Genomic DNA, 25369 nt, shown 5'->3' with positions numbered 1-25369 from the left:
AGAAAGAGACACCTTAAATGGCTTTAACAGTCTACAGTGTGCTCTGTTAAAAGCGACATAAGCATTTGGTTTGGTGTCATGTTATTTATTTGATGTGTTTGTCCCAATAAAAGGGGTAGAAGTGGGAATTATTGCCCCCTCTAACAACTACAAACCGTAAAATCCTTTTATACTGACATGCGGGGAACAATTACTGTTTGGGTTTACTGTAGCTATACTTTATTCCTGTTGTCCCTAACTTTAGATTGATTAGCTCCAGATTGTAGTAGATGGATGTGAGGAGAGTCAGCATAAACCAGTGCCAGTTTGGTCGTACTCCCTCATGCACACCCATCATCTCTCCTCAGTACAGGAACACTGGGCTGCTGCTCTTCTCTACATCCATCCATCCAGCCATTCGTCTTGGAAAGCTGTCTCTCTGATCTGAGTGATAAACTACTGCAGAATTGCCCAGTTTGCAAAAAACAAGGACACTTGTTTTCAATCTGTGCTGTCAACATTTTCATACTGAAAACTGATGGGATGTTTCATTCATAGGGGATTGGGAGCACAATATAAGGCCAACCTTGTTGAGATGAATCCACCCTGAACTACTTTAGTTACACTTATTTAACTGTCAATTTTTAATTGCATTGGCTTTTTTCAAAATTGAGTGATTGATGTGTATCCATAGGTCATTTTATTATTGTGGAAAAATACATTGTTGAACATGGTCTTGAACCAACCCAGAGGCACTGAGTGTCAATGAATGAGGTAAACTTTATTGCTATCTTATGACATTATTTGCATCTATGTAGGGCAGCTATAAAGCTATTACAAACTAATGACTTTAAACTACCCTGGGCTTACATTCCGAGTTGGTTTAGATTGCTGACAGTGACTGTCCCTATTAACATACATATGGTACTGTAAGTTATTAATATGAAAGAAAGGATTGGTGACGCAGGGAGGTGTTACCAATAAAGGCGGTGCGGGAGGAGCTCACCTGAGAAAATGCAAAGAAATCGGGAAGAAAACTAGTATTAGATCTACAATCAACGAAATATGTCATTTTTGTGGATGTCGGTTGGATTTTATCACTAACAGCCCAGTCATCTTGATGGTCCACCCACCCGCAGACCTGCGCTCTGTGCTGCTATGAGTTCAATGGTCAACGCAGCTCAGTACATCCCACATACTCCCGCGACATCAACAACAATGGCAAACCGTAGTGTGTTTTGGTAGGAGCGTCTTTGTTGGGGCTAGGCGGCCCGAAAACTCTTTCATTTTGGTCACGAATCGTTTATTCTTGTGTTATTACGGGAGGACCGTTTTCCGTCTTCACATTGTTTCTGAAAATGTGCGCGGCGCTGTTGGCGAGCTTACACTGTCCGTGCATGTGCGTCCCTGCTGCTGCCTTTCCACTGCTGGGCTAGAGCTACTACCCAGCCTAGCCGCTCTCGCTCGGTGTTAGCTTGCATTAGCCTGGTTGCTCAGATAAAGATATCACAGGCGAATGTAAAGCGACTTTATGCGATTTGGTTTATAATCGTTTTTTCTGCGTTGTGCCTCTTATTACTGCCAGGAGACTTGATTGGTGTTGTATGATTGGCAGTAGAAAATACTTTGCTGGCTAGCTCGTAAGCTAGCTATTTGCGTTTTTTCTTCGACTGAAGAAAACGGCGAGTTTTCTTTGAAAGTATGGATGACCAGACCAGAATGCTGACGGGATTGACCGGACTCAGTGGACTAGCACAAGCCGATGTCGGCGACCCAGACGCGGTCAGGAAACAGTCTCTTGGCCAGCCTCAGCAAGACATTGGGGATATCCTACAGCAAATAATGGCTATCACGGACGAAAGCCTGGACGAAGCGCAGGCCAGGTAAGAGCCATTTTCTACTACGAAAGAAAGCACTTTGGTTGTGTGTATAGGCAAAAGAATCTTATTTTTGTGCGATGTTCACGTTGGGGTAAGTGTAATTGTACATTTATAAAGACACCTACCCGTTTCTAGTGATCTCTTGTTAAACCAGTATGTTGAGTGAACAACTTGAACTGCAACATAACTGCAGTTTGTAGAAGACTCTTTGTTACTTCACATGGCCCTTTATTTGACAAAGTTTTGTGATTGCAGCTTTAACCCACTTGGACTGAGAAAAAGTTTTGTACTTATTTTAACAGTTTGAGTTTGTATTGGGCACAAATCACATTACTTTATATATTTTAACTTTTCCCCATGGCAAGGCACAATATGATGTACAATTTATAAATTCATTTTCCTACAAATGGGTAGAAATGCGGTCTACTTTCTCTAATTACATGGTAATGGGTACATTTGCGCATTGTAAAAAGATGTTTATAACTTTACTCTTCACTTTGTTATCCAGATGTCTATAAATTAAGATAAGGGCTTCTCTTCTCTTGTCGTGGCTGCTTTCATCTGTTCTGTTTGTGATGACAGCAGTCATTCAAGACTTGAACCTCTAGTTTTGCGTTAGAGGCATTTCTGCGAATAATTATTACGTAGTTTGCGCCACGATGTGCAAATGACCTGCGCTCATTTGCCATGTGGCTCAAAGAGCATAAGGTCAGTTTGGGAAGAAGCGTCAGTATTTCAACAATAGACAACTGTCCAGTGCAAGACTGTGGCCACAGTGTGATGTGTCATTAGCTAGTGATTTTCCACCCAACATTTGACCACCTGGTTCTCTTAATTAATTCACTCCTCTTTCACTCCCTCCCTCCCTGGTGTTCATCCTTTTCATTGTGTGCTGGGTGCAATCAATTCTCCTATAATGTGTACGCGAGTGCAGCTGTCCGCAAATCGAGTTTCTATTAATGAGATGGTGCTGAGGGGGAGGGATGATGCTATACTGGCAGCCTATGAACACTGGATATTACATTTTCTGCCCAACTTTGATCTCTTAATTATGTCTCAATCTTGCTCCAACTCTTTTTGGACACTTTAATGGCCTGTTACAAAGTCATTTTTTAGTTGTTTTATTTTTTTTTTTAGTTTTTTTTTTGTGATTTTCAAAACAATTAGAGCTGACCAATAACAATCAAAAAAATACTCATACTTGTATATCGTCACCTGAGATCAACTTTTGAGGTATGTCTGTATAATTAGTATAAACATGAAATCTAATACTGTCATGTACCCTTCAGTGGGTGTATGTAATTTTATTATTATTGTTGTTGTTGATAGGTAATTTATATTTGACAGGGCGTCTGATGGAGAAGTGTCACTCACAATTGTAATATGTTATAGGCAAGTCTCACAACAAGTGATTTTATATGGATAGTTGCTGATTCACACAGTTGAGTGTTGACAAAAAAAACCCAAAGATAGATGAACTTTAATTCTGGACTCCTCTTGTCACTCTGGTGCCATATGTTCTGAAGCTGGACCACTCTGGGGTGGATCAGACTAGTCCACAAAGGGGGCATTACACGGAGTACTGTAACTCCAAATCAACTTCTGCAGAGCCACAGCTCTGGTTGTCAAATGCACCTCCATCTTAGTCCCTCAATCAAAACATAAAAACTCAATGCAAATATTTATATTAGTTAATTAACATAATAATTAATAATGTGTGAGAAAAAGTTGAACCATTGGTGTATCCTGATGTCATCTCTCCTTTTATTTCTGTGCTGCCAAATAAGTAGACTTTTTTCATTATTGGAATCTGGCAATAAACTGGATGTTTCTTATCAAATTAACATGGCAACTCAATCCCCTCATCCAGCACACCATTTATTTGTGGGGAGCCAATGTTTCTACTAGAGGGGAAAAAATTGAATTAGCCAGTATTAACTGTGGAATGTGGTGCCCGGTAATGATGACCTTGAGGTTTGGCATCATTACCTGTCCCCCAGTGCAAAGCATCATAATGACAGCACCCATTGGCAGGTCATCACGAAAAACCTGGGATAATAAAGCCCTCACAAAGACAGATTTTTGTCTTTTAGGTTTCACCTATAATACATTCAACCTGCACACTTTTACATAAGAGAACATAGACATAAAAAGAGCTTTCTATAGTGTGCGGCTTTTCAGTCTCTGCCTTTCTCACTCCTCCATCTCTTTTACAGGAAGCATGCCTTGAACTGTCACAGGATGAAGCCAGCCCTCTTCAGCGTGCTCTGTGAGATCAAAGAGAAGACTGGTGAGTTCATACTGCATCCTTTTGTGTTATGCACCCGGCACTGAGTTAAACTTTATACGATAATGCATTTTACAGTTGCACTAAGTCTGGAAGTTATCAATTCGTCTTAGACTTAAGCTCAGAGTTAATTATACAAACTTTGTTGATCCATGAGAGAAAAAAAAAATGTGTGGACACTGTATCTCATAATACTAGCTACACTCTTAAAAAGAGCAAATATAATATATTATTAATAATAACTAAAGATGCACCGATCTAATCTTTTCAGTTCTTATACAGATCCAATACGATACTATAGCTTATAAGTATCTGCTGATTTACTATTACAGATCAACTTTGTGTATATAAAAATTAAAACATTATGAGACTTTCTGGGCTAACTGCAACCATAAAAAAATGTATTACATGTATTTATATGTCCAACCAGGATATCGGCTGAACCGATATCTGCAAGCTGATATGCGATCAGACAACTTTTTCAGTATTGACGCAAATATCTGATACCAGTTTTAGATAAGTATATCCGTAATAATAACAGTAAATTGAAAAATTAGTAAAACCAGTGTATCAAGAATATATTTATTCCAGTTTGGTTTGTGAAAAAATTTATACTTGGATACTTATATCTAGATACTCGTTTGAACTAGTAAAAAATATAAAAACACATAACCATCTGACTAATCTGGACCTTTCCTGGGTTTGATCTATATCCGTAACAGAAAACATATTAAAAACTTTTTTTATTGTCATTGTGGTATTACAATATTGACTTTTGATTTTAGTATTGTGACAACACTACTACCAATGAAATATAAGTATGTTTTTTTCTCTAGATCAACACATTTAGAAAGTTTACCTATGCATGCCCTGTGTCCAGATTTTACACTGCCCAGCTGAAACTAATTTTAGCAGATCAGGTCGTTTGAAACTTGAGGCAGACGCTACAACTTGTTACACATTGTAAATCATATTCAATTTACAGCAGCTGCAGCTAAGGCCAGTTTTTACCTGTATCCCTTGTGATCCAGTGCTGCCATGTTACTGTAAAGTAGTTCAGTGTATTGTGTCAGGACTAACACAAAAGACAGAGCATTTCTTTCATTCAATTGCTTGCAGTTAGTCATTAAATTATTCAGGGTAAACAAGTGTGTTATTTGCCTCTTGTTAGTTATTCCAGTCAGCTTTCTGCCAGTATTTCAAAGGAGGCCCGGCCTGGTTGGCAGATTGATGGTTATGGTAGTGGGAATGGGGCAGCCTTTTTGAATCCTCTCCCTTCTGCGAGTCTCTTTTAGCCTTGTGTTAGTGGGTACATAGCGCGTTCTCTCAATCACCACTAGCCCTGTGTATCTCCTCTAATACCAAGCCTGTCTTGTTCAAACACAATTTGAAAATGCTGCGCTGCCTGCCTGTTGTTGTGGCCCTCTGTCAATAATGTATTATAGCTCTCCAGTGATTGGACAAAAGTAAAGGCTAGGCTTGAGTGAGTGGGGCTGGGTACACTGTTTCCCAGGCAACCAGTGGTCTTATTTACCCTAATGCCATTCACTTTGATTTTCACATTTAGCCTGCTAGCAAACCAGAGAAAATGTCCATACTTGTACAGTGGGGAGGCGCACTTGAAAAATCATCCAGTATGATGCCGGTTTAACGAAGCATTCACAGTTGAAAATATCTATTGTGAGATATAGAGCTATCTGGTTTTGCTGGCCATCTGCATTGTGTACCTGCTTAGGCATTTCAGAGCTCTCCTAGACCCCCCGTAGGCCCCTTCTGTCCCAGTGGAATGTGAATTGGTACATGACCCGATCAGTAGTCTTGTAGTATCTCTCTACTAATAAACATTCACTTGTGACTGTATTGCTCCCACATACACATTGCACATTGGAAAACAGGATAAAAGCTAAACCAGAGTCTTGGGTCTTGTCCTCTCCTCTCCCCCTTCTCTCCGCTCTCTGTGCCTTCGCTCCCATTCTTGAAAGAGAAGACTTGCTCTGAACTCAGGGCTTTGATATGGTAATGTAATGGTTCTGGGAGGGGGGAGGGAGGGAGAGGGGAGGGAGGAGAAGGCTGTGGGGGATGGGGAGGTAGATTCCTCTTGAGTGCTGCAGTTGGTTAGATTGTTTTCATTGTAAAGGAAATGTTCTTCAGAAATGCCAGTACGAAAACCCCTCCTCCCCTTCTGCAATTTTAAAAACAGAGCCTGTGTTGTCCTTAGCGCTGGTGTTAAACATGATTTCCATCTGCTTTCAATTACATTAATATTTTATGAACTCCAAAACCGACATTAAGTACTTTTGAGCGCAGCGAGGGACGATCAAAGTTGAGAGCCAGTTCTGTTCTCCCTCTGTCTCTGGAGTATTTGCTGTAAAAATAGCTCTTGGTGCAGTGGGACAGCTTATGCCAAAATCTCCCACAAGCCATTGCAGTCACACTCAAAAGTTTTTACATTCACTTTGCGCATGTTTCTAGACATTTTTCTCCTTTTTTACAAAAACGGCAGATCTGTCAGTCGTGTCACATTATAGCTGTCTGTAACTTTATGGTATATTTTAAAGGCTTTACGGAGACAACAGAAAAGTTTAAATCCGTAGCACTTTTATCCCTTAAACCTGGGAGAGTTCTCACCTTATCACTTGCTACTCATCTTGATAAGCTGTCTGATAAACAACTACAGGATAATGCAGCTTATTGGCTTCAATGGAAAAAAAAGGCAAACCAACTAAACACCATCTTATCTTACATGCTACCAACTTTATTGCATTTATATAACAGTAAATGGCACACATGTAGGGCTGTAGTTAGGGGTGGGTAATAAGAAAAAGTATTATCACAGTTTTTACAAATTTGTATTCATTAGTAGCTTTTTCTTATTAAAAACAAATAAAAATGGTCATTGAATATTCATTTCTCAAAGACAAGGCAGATTCTAATTTAAAACAAAAAGTCACATTTCTTCCCTCAAAGTCTGAACTCTGACCTCTCAATTAAAATGACCCAAGCATATAATTGATAAATAGAAATTGTGGAATTTAGTTGATTTTTTTTATTTTTTTTATTTTTATTTTTTTTTAGTTGACAAATGATTTTATTAAGACATTAGAAGAAGTGAGTTGACTGTAGTTTTTGGTGTGACTAGGCAGTTTAATTTGTCTTTTCACTTTTGAAGATGAATTGTACTAGTACGTCTCAGTGAACAGAGTTTTTTGTTCAAGAGAGCTTTTGCCAGCGCCTCACCACGCCCCCTTTTAGTCAAATATTGTAAGTTGACCAGGCTCTTCTAAAGTTGACTAGAGCCCTGCACGAATCAGAGTCAAATTTAGAGTGTAATGCTGCACAGTCTGTAGCATATGTAAATGAATTGAGCAAAATATACAACTGGAAAAACTGAAAGAGATTTTCAAATTGGCATTGTAAGACCCAATATAGCTTTGTATGTTGGCAAAGCATCTCACTGACAGGCTATCATCACATCCTGTAACAGCTTTGACAAGATGGATGAACTGCATTATGCTCACCAACTCACTAAACTTCATACTGAAATGTGGTCAGAACCTTCAGGAAAAGTAAGGCCTTCTCTTGTACTGCTTGTCAGACTGTGCAATTATCGAATTTTAATTGATTGAGATTCAGTCATACTCTAATAGGTCCTTTAATTGACAGATCCACAGCCACTTCTTTGTCAGTAAAAGTATGCATATTTGAGTTCATACTTTGGAAGAAGAAATGTAACTGTTTTTGTTTATTTTAAATGACAGTTATTACAAATGTGTCTTTTAATATGGAAAGCTAGTTGATTATAGTAAAGTAAAATAGAATAAAGCATAAAATCATGATCGATGAAAATTAGGAAAAAGTATGTTTTTGTCATATCTCATGGCCTTACTTGCAGTATTGTTTTAAATGTACTGTAAACGAATACTTCAATCAAACTCATTATTTAGATAACAAAGGTCATTCTTTTGTTGTCATAGAATTGCATAACATCACTCCTGGGCACAGCCTCCCAGTTGCTGAATCCATTACAATAGTAAAAGAACCCAAATGGCATCAGTTACGTGTTAATTCAATTATAGCGTGTAATTTAAAACACCAGAAAAAGACTGCTAATTCCCACTCACTTGTGATGTGTTTATTCACAGGTAAACAATTAACCTTTATGACTAATTAAAATCAATTATGTTTAGTAACAATTTTATTACAGTTGTATTAAAGCTGACAGCAAAACATTTACAACAGAATGGCAAAAGCTTATAGATCATTTTAATTACCTTCTTCTAGTCTCATCACAAGTGTATTTTTCTAGCCCATTTGCAAAACCTGGAAATACACATTAACATCAGTCATACATTGAGAATACACTTGGTAGATCAATATTGCATTGCATATTGTAGTCTTGGTTATAATTTTGTAGTACACAATAATCTTATTAATCTATCTATTAATCTATCAATCTATTAAATAATAACATTTATGGCTGCAATGCTAGATTATCTCATTGGCTTTTCAGGCCTGTGTTTTGTGCCGTCATGCCACTCAACGTATTTTCTCCTTTGCAGAAGAGACTGTGGAGAGATAGTGTGTGTTGGGGGGTGCAGGAGTGATACAGGGAGATTGATGAGGCAGTAAGAGCAGGAGTAATTACTCGGTGTCCATTCCCCGAGCCAGATTGGCAGACGGCTAATATCACACAGACCCCTGGCCCTGACTGACAACCCCCTCTCCACCGCTGCCACCCCCCTCTGAAAGCAAGAGGCAGCACCCCAACCTCCAGCACAGGGCTCTAGTGTGTGGCCCACTGATTTCCCCATGTGGTATTATTCCAGAAGGTGTCTGACATGTGGACAGGTGAAGCGCTCCCATTCTAAGTTGAGACCATTTCTTTCACTTATTGATCCACAAAGGGCATTACTTTGACACAGTAGCTCAAAAATTCAATACAAATACATATTTAATTACAAAGACCTAATAGAATGGTAATATAAATAATAATATTTAGAAAATATGTAAATTAACTAGAAATATTTACCTGTATGTACCTTTACGTATCCACAGGTTTCCAAGTGATGAAAATTTAGGACTCTTGCCATAGCAATAAACAATTCAAAACAACATAATATATCTTTATATCTGAATGGTGAAAAGTCCTCTAAATGTTGCCTATAAACAGGACGCTGAAATCATTAATAAAGGAGGTTGGTAAGAAAAAAATTGTGCACAGAACGAATAAGGGCACACTGACACAGCATAAGGTTATCTATTACATAAGGGTGATTTACAGTTGAATTGGGCAGAGAAATGTTTTGTCCTTTTGTTAAAATGGTAAAAGTATCATTCTGATCCGTCTTTCGCCGACTCTCATCATCATTGACTTTCTTGGCAAACACACACTGACCTTTGATTATCAGTGCAGACCCAGGATCCCCACAGGGCGAACTCTCACCTTTCATCTCATCTGCCCTCCCTCTCAGCAGGCTCATCTCGGCCTTGTTTTTATTCTTTGCTCTTAAAGGAGGCCTGTGTCTTTCTAATTAAAGATATGTAAATGTGGTCTCAGCTGGATTGCATTATTTTGTTGGTGGGTGGAGAGTGTCGTAGCCTAGCGCCTAATCCTGACTAATTAAGGATTAATTACAATTGATAGGTGCCTTCCACCCCTCTGCATTGGAGCACATTGTTGTCCCAGTGTTTGTATATTTCACCTTGTGACATTAATATACACAACAGATTGAAATATCAGGGCTGGTGATTTCATTTGAGGGTCTTCATACACTGGTAGACCACCAGCTTGCTGTTGGTCCTCTAATGATATTAATTGCTCAATGTCGTACTTAAATAAACTTAAATAATAAAATGCTACTTATTCATAAAATATATTCAATTGACATAACAGTATTTTTCTTGCCAAATAAAACATCCTTTTATAGTACAACCTCCTGTATGTGTTGGTGACTAACAGCACCTCGAGGTCAGTGATTACATTGATCTCTAAGGACCAGGTACCACCGTTGTGCCACTGTGTTCCCTGGCATCTTTGGCACCATCTGACGGTGTCATAATGCTTGTTCACTTGTTATAAATGGGCGCTGCTCTTCTGATCTATCGCTTAATTGCCACCTAATTTGCATAACAGTGCAAATTAACGACCTCTCAAATGAGCGTTCATTTTTCACAAAGTCTTTAGGAGCTCCTTAAGAGTCTGTGCTAATGAGCGCAGGAGGCAGCTGGCCTGATGAGAGTTGACTGGGGGAAGATTCGAGCCGCTCTGTAACAAGCCTCCTGTTTAGGTGCTCTTCGTCATCCTCGTCTTCCTCCTGTGACATTTCAATTTTTCCATGTTTTGCTGAACTGCACCGGGCATGTGTTTTATAGGGCCATACACAGGTGCTTGTTACATGAATGCACTGCAGTCTTTATTTAGGCTGCTGTGCTTAAATTTTCTGGGACACACACACTGAAGTTCATTTTTGCATATTGTACTGTGGACATTTGACAAATAAAATGAGACTGCATCATAATCCCAATAATTAGATTTTTTTGTTGCCAATCTTATGTCTCAATAAATAGAATTTGATATGAGATAAATCCTCTACCTCCAAAAAGGGGCAATATTCAAGTCATTGCTCACTTGGCCAAGACAAGATTAATCCAAAAGTAAAAAAAAAAATAGCTGATACATTGAAATACTGTTTTGTTCGTTTTTTAATTGTAAACATAAAAAAATACAGTCTGCATATATTCAGATATTCAGACAAGCTAAATGACAACCCAAATTGATTCATCGGTCTTAACATTTGGGTGTATGTTTGTTGCAGGACTGTTCTGTTGGGGGGGGGGGGTGTCCTCTCTCACCCCGGAGTCGCCCTCTTTAGTTAATTAAGGCCTGATTAATGATGTGTTGGACTGGAGTGTTGTATTTGCCCAAGGTGCGAGTTCTTCCCTTAATTTGCACCTTTAATCCGCGCGCTGTGCTTACCCCGGATGCCTCCCTCTCTCCCCCTCTCTGTGAGGAGTGTGGGGGGGGGGGGGCGGTGTGCAACAGGACTCCTTCAGTCAACTACCTAAACAGATGCTGATTAGCGTGAGCTGCTTAAAGTAGCAATGAACATATGGATTGGGCTCATTAAGTTGACTGTAGTCCACAAAATAAGGCTTGTAAAAAAGAAATGGGAAAACCTGTTTATACCCACTATTGTCAGAAGGAATCCGCCTTTTACTCAAATTTATTTGGCTAAAAGCCCAATGGGGAAATTATTCATTTTTAATGCCAGCTGTCCAGTTTGAATATTGGATGCCACAGCTAGCCCTAGGCAACATTTGATTCATTTTCCTTTCCCCTGTCATATTTTACTAGCATGTTAAAGTCAGTCTAAGGCTTCATGAATGTCAAGTATATAGACCTACTTCAGATCTGGCCTGACTCCTTTATGAACTTACAATCTTTTCAATTATGTATAACTTGAATTTTTATGTTTCTTTTTCACAGCTAAGGCATGAAAGTTAGCATGTGTTACTGCTACAAAATCAACCCTGGATTAATCTCCCAATTAAATTTAGTGTGTAATTATATTTAATTAGTGTTATGTACATGTTGTTATGTACTCCATCTTGGTTCGTTTAAGATTAGAACAATGAAGTAGGTGTTCTGGCCCAGACAAACGTGTGAATTCACTGCCAAGATACACTTTACCAAAAACACTTATAATTTCAGCATGTTCACTCTGGTTTACCTATTGTGTTTCGGGAGCCGGATTTGAATTTGTTTTTGCTTGTTTTGTCAGCGTCATTTGCATATTCATGTACTGTATGTTTTATTGTGAACGCTGTCCTTTTTCTGGGCCCAGTCTTTTTTATCTGAATCTGTAATGAAAGAGGAAAACTGATGTTTCTATAGTGCTATCTTTACTGTGTTTGGCTGCTTCCCTGTTTGGCACGTCTGTATATTCCCGTAGCCCCTCTCTCCCTCTCCTCCTCTTCTTTCTCTCTCATTCGCTCATTCTTTTGCTCTTTCTCTCTCTCTCTTGCTCTCTCTCACGCGCACGCTCTCTCTCACATATCTTCTCTTGTGACTCCTTTTTTTCCAATTCTCCTTGGCTCTCCTTCCACCCTCTTTCTCTCCTTACCTTTTTCGCCCTTTTTTTCCTCTCCCCTCTTGCTCCCTCTCTCCCTCCCCTCTCTCTCTCTCTCCCCCAGTGAAAGGCTGAGAATACCCAAGGGAGCTGATGCAATTAAAATGCTAATCCTGTCTGTCTACAGAGAGAGAGGAAGAGGGGGGGCTGACAGCATGAGGAATTGCGGCTCACATGGAGAACTCGACTGAAATGGAGAACAGAGGAGTGGTGGCAGCCGTGTAGCTGCTGTGGGGGTGCGCCGAAAAGGAGAGACAGAGAGAGGGATCGAGGGGGGAAGGGGCAACTGCGATGAGGGGAGGGAAGAAGGAGAAGGAAAAAAGGGAAGGGGGGTAGCAAGCGAGCGAAAAAGACAGACAAGGATAAAGCTTGTGCCGTGAGCTGAGCAATGATATACTGACTGCGTTTAAGTCTTATCTCTCCCTATGTGCGGAAGGCATTACAGTTAATGTACAGCACTGCTCTATTGGTTAGGTGGCTCGCCCTCACTTGCACCGCTTCATATTTTTGCTCTGTGTTGTCTCTTGGTGCCGGTAGCACACTATTTCAGCTTGAAATGAGAATGATTATGCATGCAGTGAAGGCCCAGCTGGATACCCTGAATATTTCATAGTATGTGTTGCTCCGCTCGGGCTCTCAATGCCACACGGCCCGGTGCTGGTGCTAACATGCATAATAGTGGGATTTCTCTTCGGGCCATGGAGCAAGAGGTGGACGGCCTTTTGCTGTTTGACTACATCAACGTTAGTATTGCTGCTTGTACAAGATAAGGCTCCCTGGTTTAAACAAAGATTTGCTGGGTTTCAGATAGTGTTGTCACGATACTAAAATTTCTAACTCCATTTTGATACTAAGGAATTGAGCCAATACTGGACACTGATTACAACACCACAATGGAGATTAAAAATGCATGGAATTTCATTACAAAATAACAGTGCTTTCTTTACATTTACATGTATTTGCATGAGGTCTTATATTTGTGATGATAAAGCTTAAATTTTATCCTGATAATGTGATTTGTTGCAATATCGATGCTTGCTAAAATGAGTATCTAGTTTCGATAATTGTTACTCTCAAGTAGTATCTGGTTTTTGATACTTATACTACAAGCGTAGGTTAAAGATGACATCACAACATCCTAGAATCTTTAATAGAGATTGGGGCAGGTAAATTCATATCGCTTGTTTGTATTTTAGATTTTGTAATATAGTAAGATACAGTTTCCAGTAAATAATGTAGATGATTAGGTTCAGCATTTGTAGATAGAACTGGACTCTCTCTATATATATATATATATATATATATATATATATATATAGTTAAAAAAAAAAAAGGAATCAAGTTTTTTTTCCGTATAGATCCATTTTGATTTTTGATTCAAATTAGATTTTTCTAGGGATGCACCGGTATGAAAGTGGTATATCAGCGCCGATATTGAAAAATTGATGGATCATATATTGGTTGAGAAAACAGTTGTAGATATCCCATTTTGGTCGATACATAATACATAATGCACAATAAGACTACTTACTGGCCCAAAACACCTCGTAATGTTGAACTTGTATTTTTTCAACACTGTTCTGTAGTTACTTTAAATGATAATTAACAGTTACAAAACACACTTCAATATTTTTTTTTACCTTATGCCATTTGTATTTAAAGGAAATAAATGTGTCTTTGCCCTAGAATTGCCAGATATTTACAGCTAAAGTATTGACATTGGCATCAGAACAGAAAAAGTTTTAAAAAGGCCAAAGTATTGATTTCATAAACAAGGCTTAATTATTATTGCAATTTAACACCAAAAAACAAAAGTGTTGCTTTCTGCGCCAATTACTATCAGAGGATTTGCTGTAGTCAACCAAAAAGACCCAGTCTGACCATTGACAATTAGAGATGACTAAATCTTCATTTAAATTCATTTACACAGCTCTGTTTGTGGATCTACTTTTTGAATAAATCTTATGAAAAATGCTAAAGAAAACTGTAGTCTGAAAGCAATACTTGGCTGACTTTTTAATTGTATATAGATTTGAAGCTTACCTCAAAGACTCGTTTTGACCCGAGATGATGCTAAACATTATCAGTGTTCTATTTAATTCATTTTAACAGCTGCTATAATACTGCTAGGCCACTAGACTGTGCATGAGTGCAATTGTGGGTAATCATGGCTTAATTGGAGTAATTAGGGGAATGTAGGGGCATTAGGCTACAGCTGGGGGCCATAATGAGCAGTGGGGGCAAAAGGGAGGAGGGGCTGGGGAGAGGTGAGCAGCTTTAGGAGGCTCTGTAGCCCACTTCACTGTTCGCGGTGGAGTGTATTAAACTTGGAAAAGACATTGCAGGTAAATGGTGTGCCACAGTGGAGACATAATGTATCATAAGACTAATGTTGGGCCTCTAAAATGAACGGTTGCAAATTACCAGTTGAGAAGTAGGCTGGAAGTTTGGTTTAAAGTTGTGATTATAGAAATGTAATACAAAGCTTATTTTTTAGTTTAGTTTTTTTGTTACCGTTGTCAATGGTTGTTCTAATTATTGTTGAACTGGCAGATCACACGCCCTGGGTATTAGAGTTCTTATAGATTCAACAGGTAGAGAAATGATATCTGTGATCACTGAATCAGTGAGTGGTTATAGGTTATCTGCCCGAGAGCTGAAGTGAATGGCCCAAAGCAAAGAAAAAGAGGAGGGAAAGAGATGGGCGAATCAGGGTCATTAGTTCAGGCGGCTGGGTCTGCTGCATTCCTGAGCCCTGAGATGGGGGAGCAGCAGAGCAGGAATGTGCTCGCAGACAGGAGACCAGAGCACCGCCAACCCAACGGCAAGAAGGAACAAGAAAATAGGAGGGGGCAGTGGAGGGAAAGTTGGACACTTTGCTAAAAGAGGTTTTAAATGGTGGAACAGACTCATTTATCAAATGAAAGTTGGAAAAAACAGGGTTTTGTTCTCGGAAACTGTTCTGTCCTCATTTTGTTCACATCTGTTGTCTGTACAGTGTGGTTAGTCAATTGTGAGGACTGGCTGCACAGCTCCTACTATTTACTTGTTCTCTACAAACACATTATATGTCTAAAGTTAAAGAGAAAAAATATATTGTCCCATAAAATAATTTCATTATAACAAAATGATTAGAATATTTTAAGTTATGTCCATCTACAAACTTATTAAGCTTCTAGAGATGGCATCTCCAGCAGAACAGTCACTTAACTAGTGTCACCCAGTCTGAAAAGTATTCCTTCAGATATTCACTATTTTTTTTATTTTTATCTCTGTAAAAAAAAGTCTATGGCAACAGAGATATCATATCCAATGAAATCTCAAGACTGTTGCAAATAACAGTGAATGAGTATAGAAGGTAAACATTGTATGTTTATATCATAATAATTTGAAGCAGTTCTATTAAACATTGATGAAGCAGTGGAACCCCAGCTTTAGAGGCAGTTATTTGTGCAGTGGAGTTTTTGGTGAGGGCAGTGTGAGAGAGATGAGGGCATGGCTGCAGGCTGACAGAGGTTCTGCCATAATACAGTGGTGGAGAGCAGCCACTGATAACTATACTTATGGCCACTGGGGCTCACAGTGACAGCACATGCACTCCCATTACTGGTCCCATGCCTCATGCCCTTATCTTTGGCAGGCTGCCATAGAGGGGCTACAGTGCCCTCTGCTGGTGATACAGATGAAGTTCAGGCTCATTGAGCATTCAGCCAGGCGCTCAAAGCAATGACTCAGGGGACCAACTTGACCAGCTTTGACAGGCCAGCACATCTTTGAATGTAGTCAGTGATAAAGCATTTTTCTCTTGCCCACATATAAACCACAGCATTAGCCTCTACCTGTCCATTACTGACTACTGTTTTCAGCTGTCTTGACTTGTGTCTCTTTTCCAGTGCTGAGTATACGAGGCGTGCAGGAGGAGGATCCCCCAGACCCCCAGATCATGAGGCTGGACAACATGCTTTTGGCTGAGGGTGTGTCGGGGCCAGAGAAGGGAGGGGGCTCGGCTGCGGCCGCCGCGGCTGCAGCAGCAGCTGGAGGATCGCCCACCGACAGCAGCATTGAGCACTCAGACTACAGAGCCAAGCTCGCCCAGATCCGCCAGATCTACCACTCTGAGCTGGAGAAATACGAGCAGGTGTGAGACTTGTACCCTCTGGCAGAAGCAGATCATTGAGAGGAAATGTAATACACTTTTGCAGATATTTTATCTTTTCTGTCCTTCCTTTTTGCAGGCATGCAGTGAATTCACCAACCATGTAATGAACCTGCTGAGGGAGCAGTCTCGCACACGACCCATCTCTCCAAAGGAAATCGAGCGAATGGTGGCCATCATCCACCGCAAGTTCAGCTCCATCCAGATGCAGCTCAAACAGAGCACCTGTGAAGCTGTCATGATCCTGCGTTCTCGCTTCCTCGACGCTAGGTCTGAAAAACATTATATAAACCACTAACTGAAGTAATCTTGTCCTCTGAGACATGGACATGTCAGACTGAAGTATTTGAGGCATGCTGCTCATTATCTCTTCTGTCTGTGTCAGGCGTAAGCGGCGCAACTTTAACAAACAAGCCACAGAGGTGCTGAACGAGTATTTCTACTCTCACCTGTCCAATCCTTACCCCAGCGAGGAGGCTAAGGAGGAACTGGCCAAAAAGTGTGGAATCACTGTGTCTCAGGTGAACTACCATCAAATACATGATTTTATTACAGTTATATAATGATCGCAAATGTGTATTGTTCCAGCTGAAGCAGTTTGAAACCTCCAAACTACAATAAAAGAAAAAATAAATATGAAAAGATGATGAATGCATGTTAATCAGTGTTGGCATTGACTTTCTGACATATTTGCTCCACAGGTCTCTAATTGGTTTGGCAACAAGAGAATACGCTACAAGAAGAATATTGGTAAATTCCAGGAGGAGGCAAACCTTTACGCAGTTAAAACAGCAGTAGATGCTGCCAATGTGTCGGCACAAGCCAGCCAGGCGAACTCTCCTGCAACACCCAACTCAGGTCAGTGTGGGATAACTATGCTTTATTTTAACTGTTCAATAATTCAAGTAACTGGGATGTATGTCTGTAGTTTTATCAGCAAAGCCAATTTAAAAATACCAAAAATGCGTTGAAGATCTTGCCCTTGGTTGTGCTGCCTTTTATTCTTCCAACAAGGGCAACCTCATGTCCTCTGCAGCCAGACAGTTCTGCCCAGTGTACCCTGACACAATTATGGGCAGACAATGGCAGACAAGCGCACCACACCCATAAATTCAAGATTTGTCACCTGTGAATAACAACCTTTTTTTGGCACTTTTTACTGTATGTTTCAGTACAAAGTAGTATCTCTCTGTGACAAGACTGTAAAGCATTTTTAACTCGCTCATCAACACTCGACCCACATTTTGGTTGGTATTTTGTCCAAAAATGCCAAGAGCCCAGGTTACTTCTGGTTGGACCCTCGGCCTGGTGCTGCAGCTGATTGCGTCTTTGCTATATATTGCCCGCAGGATCACCGGGGTCGTTCACTTTGTCCCACTCAGGGGACACCTACCTCGGCCTGCGTTCCCTCAATGGGGAGGCCCTCAACATCGCCCCCTCTCTACAGCCGCAAGTATGCACTGAGGACAGCTGCACAGTTGACCTCAATGCCTTTAACCCAAGCCACCCAGAGTCCCAAACACCCACCTGTAGAACTCTAGTTCCAGCTCCCTCTGACCCCATGAACTCTCCACCTGAACTGTTTTTAGAGCTGATCCCTCGACCTCCCCTATTTTAGTGCACTTGTCCTGTATGTTGTATTTTTCAGTGCAAAAACGCCTGATATCCAAAATACCCTTGTGTCCGTACTACTATTATTTATGTCTTTTTTTAGCCAGAAAGAATATGTTCATGTTGACCAGTAGAAACTGAAGTAGTTGTTTTTGTCCTTTTTAAACAATGCCAAGCTCTTTTGCTTTTTCTGGAATTAAAACTAAATCGAGACATTTAATTTTTTGGTCTCATGATGTATTTTATCTTGTGACAGGTGGATACCCTGCACCCTGCTACACACCTGACGGCCGGTTATGAGGAGCTGTCAGGAAGTGCCCTCTATACCCCTCATCGCCTGGATGTAAGTCAGGACGATTTATGCGCATATTTTGCATTTATTTTTAGTCTAAATTTAGTATTTGTTAATTTGTGGATCTCTGCCTGAATATGTACACATGTCTCCCAACAAAGTTTCATCTTTAGTGTTTCACAGTGATACTTAGCAACCCTTGCTTTATTTATTTATTTATTTATTTATTTACTTACTTACTTACTTACTTACTTACTTACTTACTTACTTACTTACTTACTTACTTACTTACTTACTTACTTACTTACTTACTTACTTACTTATAAAGTTGTAACTTACAGTGTCTACTAAATTGGTTTGGTTGTTCTTTTCAAAATTTGAGATTGTTTTTAAATCTTCAATAAGCAGAAGTAGACGTTGTAATACAGATTTATTGGTTTGCTTAGGCTGTGTGGGTGCACCATAGATCCCTCTATTAATCGGAAACATTGCTAGTTGAATTGCATGTTTCTCTAGTGTAGCAGTAAATGTATTTGATATAATCTCACATTTGTTGTTTTCTTTTTTTCTGTGTAGGCTAACAGCTGGCAGGACACCACCAATACTTCCTCCGTCACCTCCCCTCCCGGTCCTCCCAGCAGCGACCACTCAGACACGTCCAACTGACTCTGGCTCTGTCCACCATCTTTCCATTCCAACTGTGGTCTGCTTGACTCACCACCTTCACTACCACGTACTGCGCCTGAAATCTTCTAGTTCAACTGTGTTAAACAACAACAACATACAGACTGGACAGCGATATAATAGTCAGCAAAGGATTGTGGTGCTAACACATGTGACACTCAAACAGTGTGGTATGGAGCAAACTGATGCTGAAGCAACATCTCTTTCAAGGATTTTTTTTGGAAATCTCCGACACCCAGACGTCTTTACATTACCCATATGTGCACGATACCTTTGAACATAGATCTACTCCACAGGACTTTTTGCTTTGGAAAACTGTGCGATTGCCTGTATCACTTCAAACATTGGTTACGTGACAGCCAAACTCTTGATACAGCCCACCAGGGGCCTCTGCTGTGCTCAACTTGCTCGTACCAAAGTGCTACCCCGGTAGTTGTCAACGCATCTGTTCCTCTGCCATCTCAACACAAGACACTGCTGTACCTTTCTAATATGTTATCAGCTTTCCACATAAACACAGATATTTTAAAATGGTTTTAGAAGTGAGCTAAGATTCTGTCAAGCACAAATGTTAGCATCCTTGTAATGGGCGTCTTCTAGTATAAAGGGTAGTCAAAGGGATCATGGTTCAAAGTATAGCAGGATAAGTAGTAATAACCAAACTGGAGGGATGAGGATCAGGCAGACAGGCGGAGTGGATGTAATAACTACATAGTGCTATTCGTTGCTAACCAATAGAGGGTGTTGGTAGATGGCTCTTATATTTCTTGCTTTCTGTCCACTAGTTTATTTGATTGTAGGCTATTTTCTAATGCTGTTTCACCAAGAATGCACCAGCCACCACCAAAAATGAGCTCAATATAGCATCTCTGTGATGTGAGGAGAGGAGTATAAGAGGAGATTGTGGGGCACTGATGTGTTGTTGGAACAAATGTGACATGAACTTAGAAAGTGACAGTCTTCCATGCATGTAGGACTTCTAGACGTGATATTGTTTTTCATTACGTTTTTAGCTTCATTTTTATTAATAAAAAATAAAAGGGTATAATTATTACAGTCAGACCAAAAAGGAAAAACCATGTATAGCTACGATGTGTGTCTCTGTGGGCATGTGTACAGTGTTGGGATGTCATTGTCCACCTGGGGGCGCCCTCTGATCTTTGTAAGCATTAAAAACACTGGGTGCTTCCTTCTAATGGCAAAGTGGGTGGGGCTCAGCTTCAGTGTCCCTCCCATTAAACCACAACACACTACAACCTTCTGTTGTAAACCAAAAATACCACATTCAGCAATGTAATAATGCCACCTTTTTAGTTTGAGGAGAGGGGGACTTATATTTGTATCTCGTCTTTGTGTGCTGTTGTCATGACTCAAACTGAAAGCGTTTTTTGTTTCTTTTTTGGGGACTTCTTTTGGGTGGAGCAGTGGTATTATATCACATATTATGTCATTTGATTGTCAGTGGAGCACCTACTCCATAAAAGGATTTGCGTTGCCCTCTTTTTTTAAAAATACACTATTATGGGAAAAAAAAATTAAAGTTTTTAGTTGAATGGCCGATGGGAAAGGGCTTCTCTCTCTCTCCTCTATTACCAAAAAGAGGCAGTGCTGGGTGTAGTTCTAACTCATGTTTAAGACAAACCTGCAACTTTTCAGAGGGACTTTATTCTTTGGAACTATTTTATACATGGTTATGTGAATAATAAAAACACATTTTGATAGTTAAGGTAAAGCCTTATGGAAATTTCACTTGAGATTTTGTGTTACAGAGCAAATCTTGAGGCGTGTCATGTGATATCCATCATTTGTTTTCTTCAGTGCAGTTTGTTTAACTGTATCTTATAATCTCATCATCACACCAAATTATGCTCCCCCTTTTCTACCTGTTATAATGGATGTCACTGTACAGTTTGTGTAAGGTTTCAGTATTTTTTATTTTCTTTTATAAATGTTTTTTTTTGTTTTTTTTTGTTTTTTGTTTTTATTAAAATGCCAGTTTTATTTGGCTTCGTGTAACACTCACAATAACTATCATTTTATTTAGGTATTTTGTTACATAACTGGGTGCAAAGTGGGGTTTATTGTGTAACATTTGATGCTGTGGAAAATTAACCAATGTTTCACTTTTCATTAAAAAGTTGTCCGACATTGTTTAATACCTTTTAAAGTGGCAACCTTCTGTTTTTACAATACAACTTTGTAATTACCATTGTCACTTAAGGCAAAACAAGCGTCAATGTAGCATATAGATTTTTATGCAAACAGACTTTCCAACAGTGATCTGGCTTTTCCATAGCACCAAAGTGTTGTTAAACCTTTTGATTTTTGTTTAGTATCTTTGTAACTTCCCTCTTTTCCTTGTATTTATCCCTCTGTCTACCTCTGTCAGTCATTTTTCTTGTATATAACCCCACTTTTTTCAGACCTGCGCGTCTGTACGAACTCCTTTTATACCTCAACTTTAGAATTGTTCTAGAAAGAGTAAAACAAAAGGAAGAATATGACAAATTGTAGTGTTCTTATTAGAAAATTAATAAATGATTTAGTGTGTTTTTCAGTATTTGAGTTCAAAATTTAGGAGTGTTTTATAAGTTGTCACAAATGCTCTTGTGATAGTCAAATGTAATAAAAGGAGACACTGCACCACTTGATGAATAATGTTTTACAAAACTCATTATAATGTAATGACTTAGTCCATACATGTTTATTCAGTATTTGTACAATGGAAACATACATTAGTTTTCGTGAACGTCAGACAATGTACTAGAGCATTGCTTAACTTGTAGGCTGCAGGGCGCCTCGGGCATAGTCAAATAGTCCTTGTTATTTGTATTCTGAGGTGAACTGCAAGCTTCTTCTGACTTGTGCAGACAGCCAAGAGTTTCCTGCAGAGAAGGAGAAAGGTGCTCAACATATACTTTGACATATGATGTTCCCTTGTGTTATTATCTTGTAGCTCATAGAATAATCAAAATGTATCTGTTATATAATACAGATTTTGGGCGTTACAACAAGTAGTATATGTATATAATTAGAGTTTTGGCCATGTTTACCATGGCATCTCTCCTGACAAGAAAGTAATATTTATTTGTACTTTAGCTAGAGTGACCACTTAAAATTGTAGAAAAAGAGGTACACAATGTAAGTGGTGGGATGTGGAGGGATGGACTAAGCTCAGATTATAACTGCAACACCATAAAAACACCATGTATGTAAATCTCACTTTTTATAATTCATGTAGCATCACTGAATAAGTGGAACGAGGGACAAGAGTCACAGCTATGCAGAACAATCAAAAGAGGGACTAGTGATCACCCTAACTAAAGCTGTAAAAATGTAAATGTAAAAAAATAATAATAATAATAAATATAATATGTATAGGCACAGTGGGGGAACAAAGAGGTCTGTTGTCTCATGCCCAGGGTCTTATGGGTCCAGAATTGGACCCTCGTCCTATTAATTTATATTAGAGGGGGCCCATGTGAGGCCTCTTGTTCTGGGACCCCAAATTTCTGTTGACAGGTCTGCGATAGGCACTTTCACAATTTTTATATTGGCAAATTATAAACTGCATGGCTCAGTGATGGGAAATATCAGGAATCAAAACTGTTGAAAGGAAGTGATACAATGAAGTGGATCAATTTCAACTGCATGTTTTCACACGCTATTAGAATACCTCAGGAAACGGTGGGTCTATCTCAATTGGGAAGGGCGCCCTCTGCTGGCCAGAACATCCTCGACACAGACAGCACAGGATAGATTTAAAAGTGCTCCTCATCTCTTCGTCCCGTAGAGAATATATGATTGGATTGACCATAGAGTTGCACTCTGCTATCACCAGGCAGAACTTCTCAAAGGCGTTGGCGTGACTGGCTTTTCCCAGCAGCCCATCCAGCAGCAGGGTCACCAGTCCAGGAGTCCAACATATCACGAAAGCACCTGCGCAAACAGGAACTTTAAAACATTGTGAATAGCTCTATGCACTGATCACAGATAATGGTGTAACTTTTATGGTCACCTGCTTGTCTCGTTGGAGATGTTATTGCTTTGTTTGGAATTTACCATGTAATTAGATTCATTGTATCAATCTTGTGTTTAGTAATTACAGGTGTTTTTTTATAACTCAAAAATACCATTAAAATACCTATTGTGAATATAGTCACCTCTCCACAGATCAAACTTGTAACTTTGCCTGGTGGCATCACCTGCTTGTTTCCATGGAAATAGATAAATAAAATGTCATACTGTGGAACATCCAGATCACATCACCATAAAGACAAGCAGGTGACAGAACCTCCACCATAAAAGTTCTGTACTGCATTTCGTCAGCACTCAGCAGTTGTTTCATTCAGCATGTTTTAGTTTTGATAAACATACTTAGACTTATGATCTAATATAACACAATCCAGGTGTGGAATTTGACTAATAAGATGTATGTAGAAAATCTGGTTTGTAGAGGAAGTGGGAGGTGTCAGCATTGAACCTGAATGAACAACAGCAAAAACACAACAAGAATGATCTGACACTCAGTCGGAGAGATTAAAGGAGCTTCTTTGACAGTTCACTATTATGTCTGTTCACAATATACTTCAGTGACTTGTTGAGAAGAAATCCTACCTAGAATCAGGAAAATAGTCTTCATCAGGTTGTCAACCGCCTGACTGCTGGTGTGCCGAGATGAGTATCTGCTTTGGTATCTGACATAACAGAAGATACGAGTGTACATCGCCACCATGATGAAGAATGTGAGCAGGTTCAGAACTGCCCAGAAAATAAGGAACCTGCGACTGTAGAGGGGCGCCACAGTGGAGCAGTCATTCCAGTCACACTCACAGTTCCAAAACGTGGACGGGACAAGACCCATGAGGATGCTCACCACCCAGATACACACGATAAGCAGCAACACGCGGCGTTTGGTCATTTTACTGTGCTGCTGCATGGTCATGATGGTCTGATGGCGCTCCACAGCTACAGCCAAAAGGTTTGCTACAGAGGCAGTGAGGCTAATGTCGATCAAAGCTCCTCGGATGTACCACTGCTCTTTGGTGAGCTTGCTGGTCCAGGGTCCAGTGTTCAGCATCAGGTTGGCATAAGCCACACCAGCAAACAAGTCTGCAGCTGCCATGTTGCTCAGGAGGTAGTAAATAGGAAAGTGAAAGCGCTGATTCTTGAAAATGGCTATCATGACCATGAGGTTTGCCAGGACGACTATGAGACAAACTGTAAGTCCCAGTCCAATGACCACTGAGTCTCGAGGGGTCCATTCTGTGCTGATCTTTTTCCCCACCAAGTTGTAGAAGAAGGTCACGTTGTGGCTGTTGTTACAGGTGGGCCACATAATCTCCAAGACCATAACATGCAACACACAATAAACAGATATTTAGAAAAGCAAAGGGATAGTGTCAGCTTCATAACACTAACAATAAGCATAGACTAATTGTACAGTTACGTAATAACCAAAACAGACTCACCAACTCTTAAGGAAATTGGGTGTTGACATTTGACAGCAGGTCAGTGAAAACCAGACACCAACTACACAAATGAAAAGTCTGCTATCAACCAAAATGCCGTCAAGTTGAAATTCTAGTCAGTTATTCATAAGTAGCAGTATCCAAAGTGTATGTATTGTATGTATTTAAGCAAATTATTTCCTAAGAACAAATCCTAAAACTGCCTTCTAGTCTATGCCAAAACAACCAACAGAGGCCTACCCTGGGCCTTATACCTCCACAGACAACAAAATCCTACATTCTTGCTTTCTAGATGAACACACTTCCACAGGTTGATGGTACTTTACAGAAGCTACTGGCTACTTTGAATTTGTGGTCAGTCTAAAATTCAGACATGTGCACCTAGCTGCGCCTAATTGATAAGATTACATCTATTAACCCTCTTGATTTTCAAAATTATTTTTCAAAATAGAAAGATTACCAGGATTTGGAGTCCTGCTCCATCCAGTCGGTCAGCGGTGAAAATGAGCAGTGCTCGACACAACACGAGCCTGAGGTGCTTCACCTGGAGCTTTTCACTGGCGGTCGGTGGTTTGGTGCTGACGCCCGTGTGATTCACACTGAGCACACGCCACCTCCAGGAGCACACGGAAATGTAGGAAACAGCAAACTCAGAGCCTGCGGGTTTCACTATCGTTTATTTATTTCACTTAGTTTTTTCAAGGCGTCTGGCCTGATAAGTGTGATACGAGCACAGACACTGACACTCCATAGATTAGACTATATGTCCACACGAGAACAAGGACAGTTAAAACCGACGAGGAAATATATATAGTTGAGATTGTGAAAGTAACCCGCACTCCTGTGGTAATGAGAAAAACCTGCTGACGTTTCAAAATGG

General features: G+C 39.9%; 2 protein-coding genes across 3 annotated transcripts; one reads left to right on the top strand and one right to left on the bottom strand.

The window, feature by feature from the left end:
• Positions 1-972: 972 nt before the first annotated feature.
• pbx4 (pre-B-cell leukemia transcription factor 4) lies at positions 973-21669 on the top strand. Of its 2 annotated transcripts, XM_033971840.2 has the most exons (9): positions 982-1862; positions 4076-4149; positions 16169-16413; positions 16511-16701; positions 16817-16952; positions 17133-17289; positions 17781-17884; positions 18299-18385; positions 18911-21669. In XM_033971840.2, the coding sequence occupies exons 1-9, from the start codon at positions 1681-1683 to the stop codon at positions 18998-19000; spliced, it is 1266 nt and encodes a 421-aa protein (XP_033827731.1). In that variant the 5' UTR covers positions 982-1680; the 3' UTR covers positions 19001-21669. The 2 variants fall into 2 exon arrangements, with proteins under 2 accessions (XP_033827730.1, XP_033827731.1); XM_033971839.2 differs by lacking the exon at positions 17781-17884 and having other exon boundaries at positions 973-1862.
• On the bottom strand, positions 21659-25094 carry lpar2a (lysophosphatidic acid receptor 2a). Its single transcript, XM_033971838.2, has 5 exons — positions 24950-25094; positions 24490-24550; positions 23636-24359; positions 22695-22957; positions 21659-21903 (listed from the first exon to the last, which is right to left on the bottom strand). Exons 3-5 carry the CDS (start codon positions 24354-24356, stop codon positions 21754-21756), a joined length of 1134 nt encoding a protein of 377 aa, XP_033827729.1. The 5' UTR covers positions 24357-24359; positions 24490-24550; positions 24950-25094; the 3' UTR covers positions 21659-21753.
• Positions 25095-25369: the final 275 nt, after the last annotated feature.

The sequence above is a fragment of the Periophthalmus magnuspinnatus genome, chromosome 8, assembly GCF_009829125.3.
Source record: "Periophthalmus magnuspinnatus isolate fPerMag1 chromosome 8, fPerMag1.2.pri, whole genome shotgun sequence".
Classification (NCBI taxonomy): domain Eukaryota; kingdom Metazoa; phylum Chordata; class Actinopteri; order Gobiiformes; family Gobiidae; genus Periophthalmus; species Periophthalmus magnuspinnatus.
The sequence above is the reverse complement of the archived record's forward strand: the minus strand, read 5'-3'. Positions and strand labels throughout refer to the sequence as shown.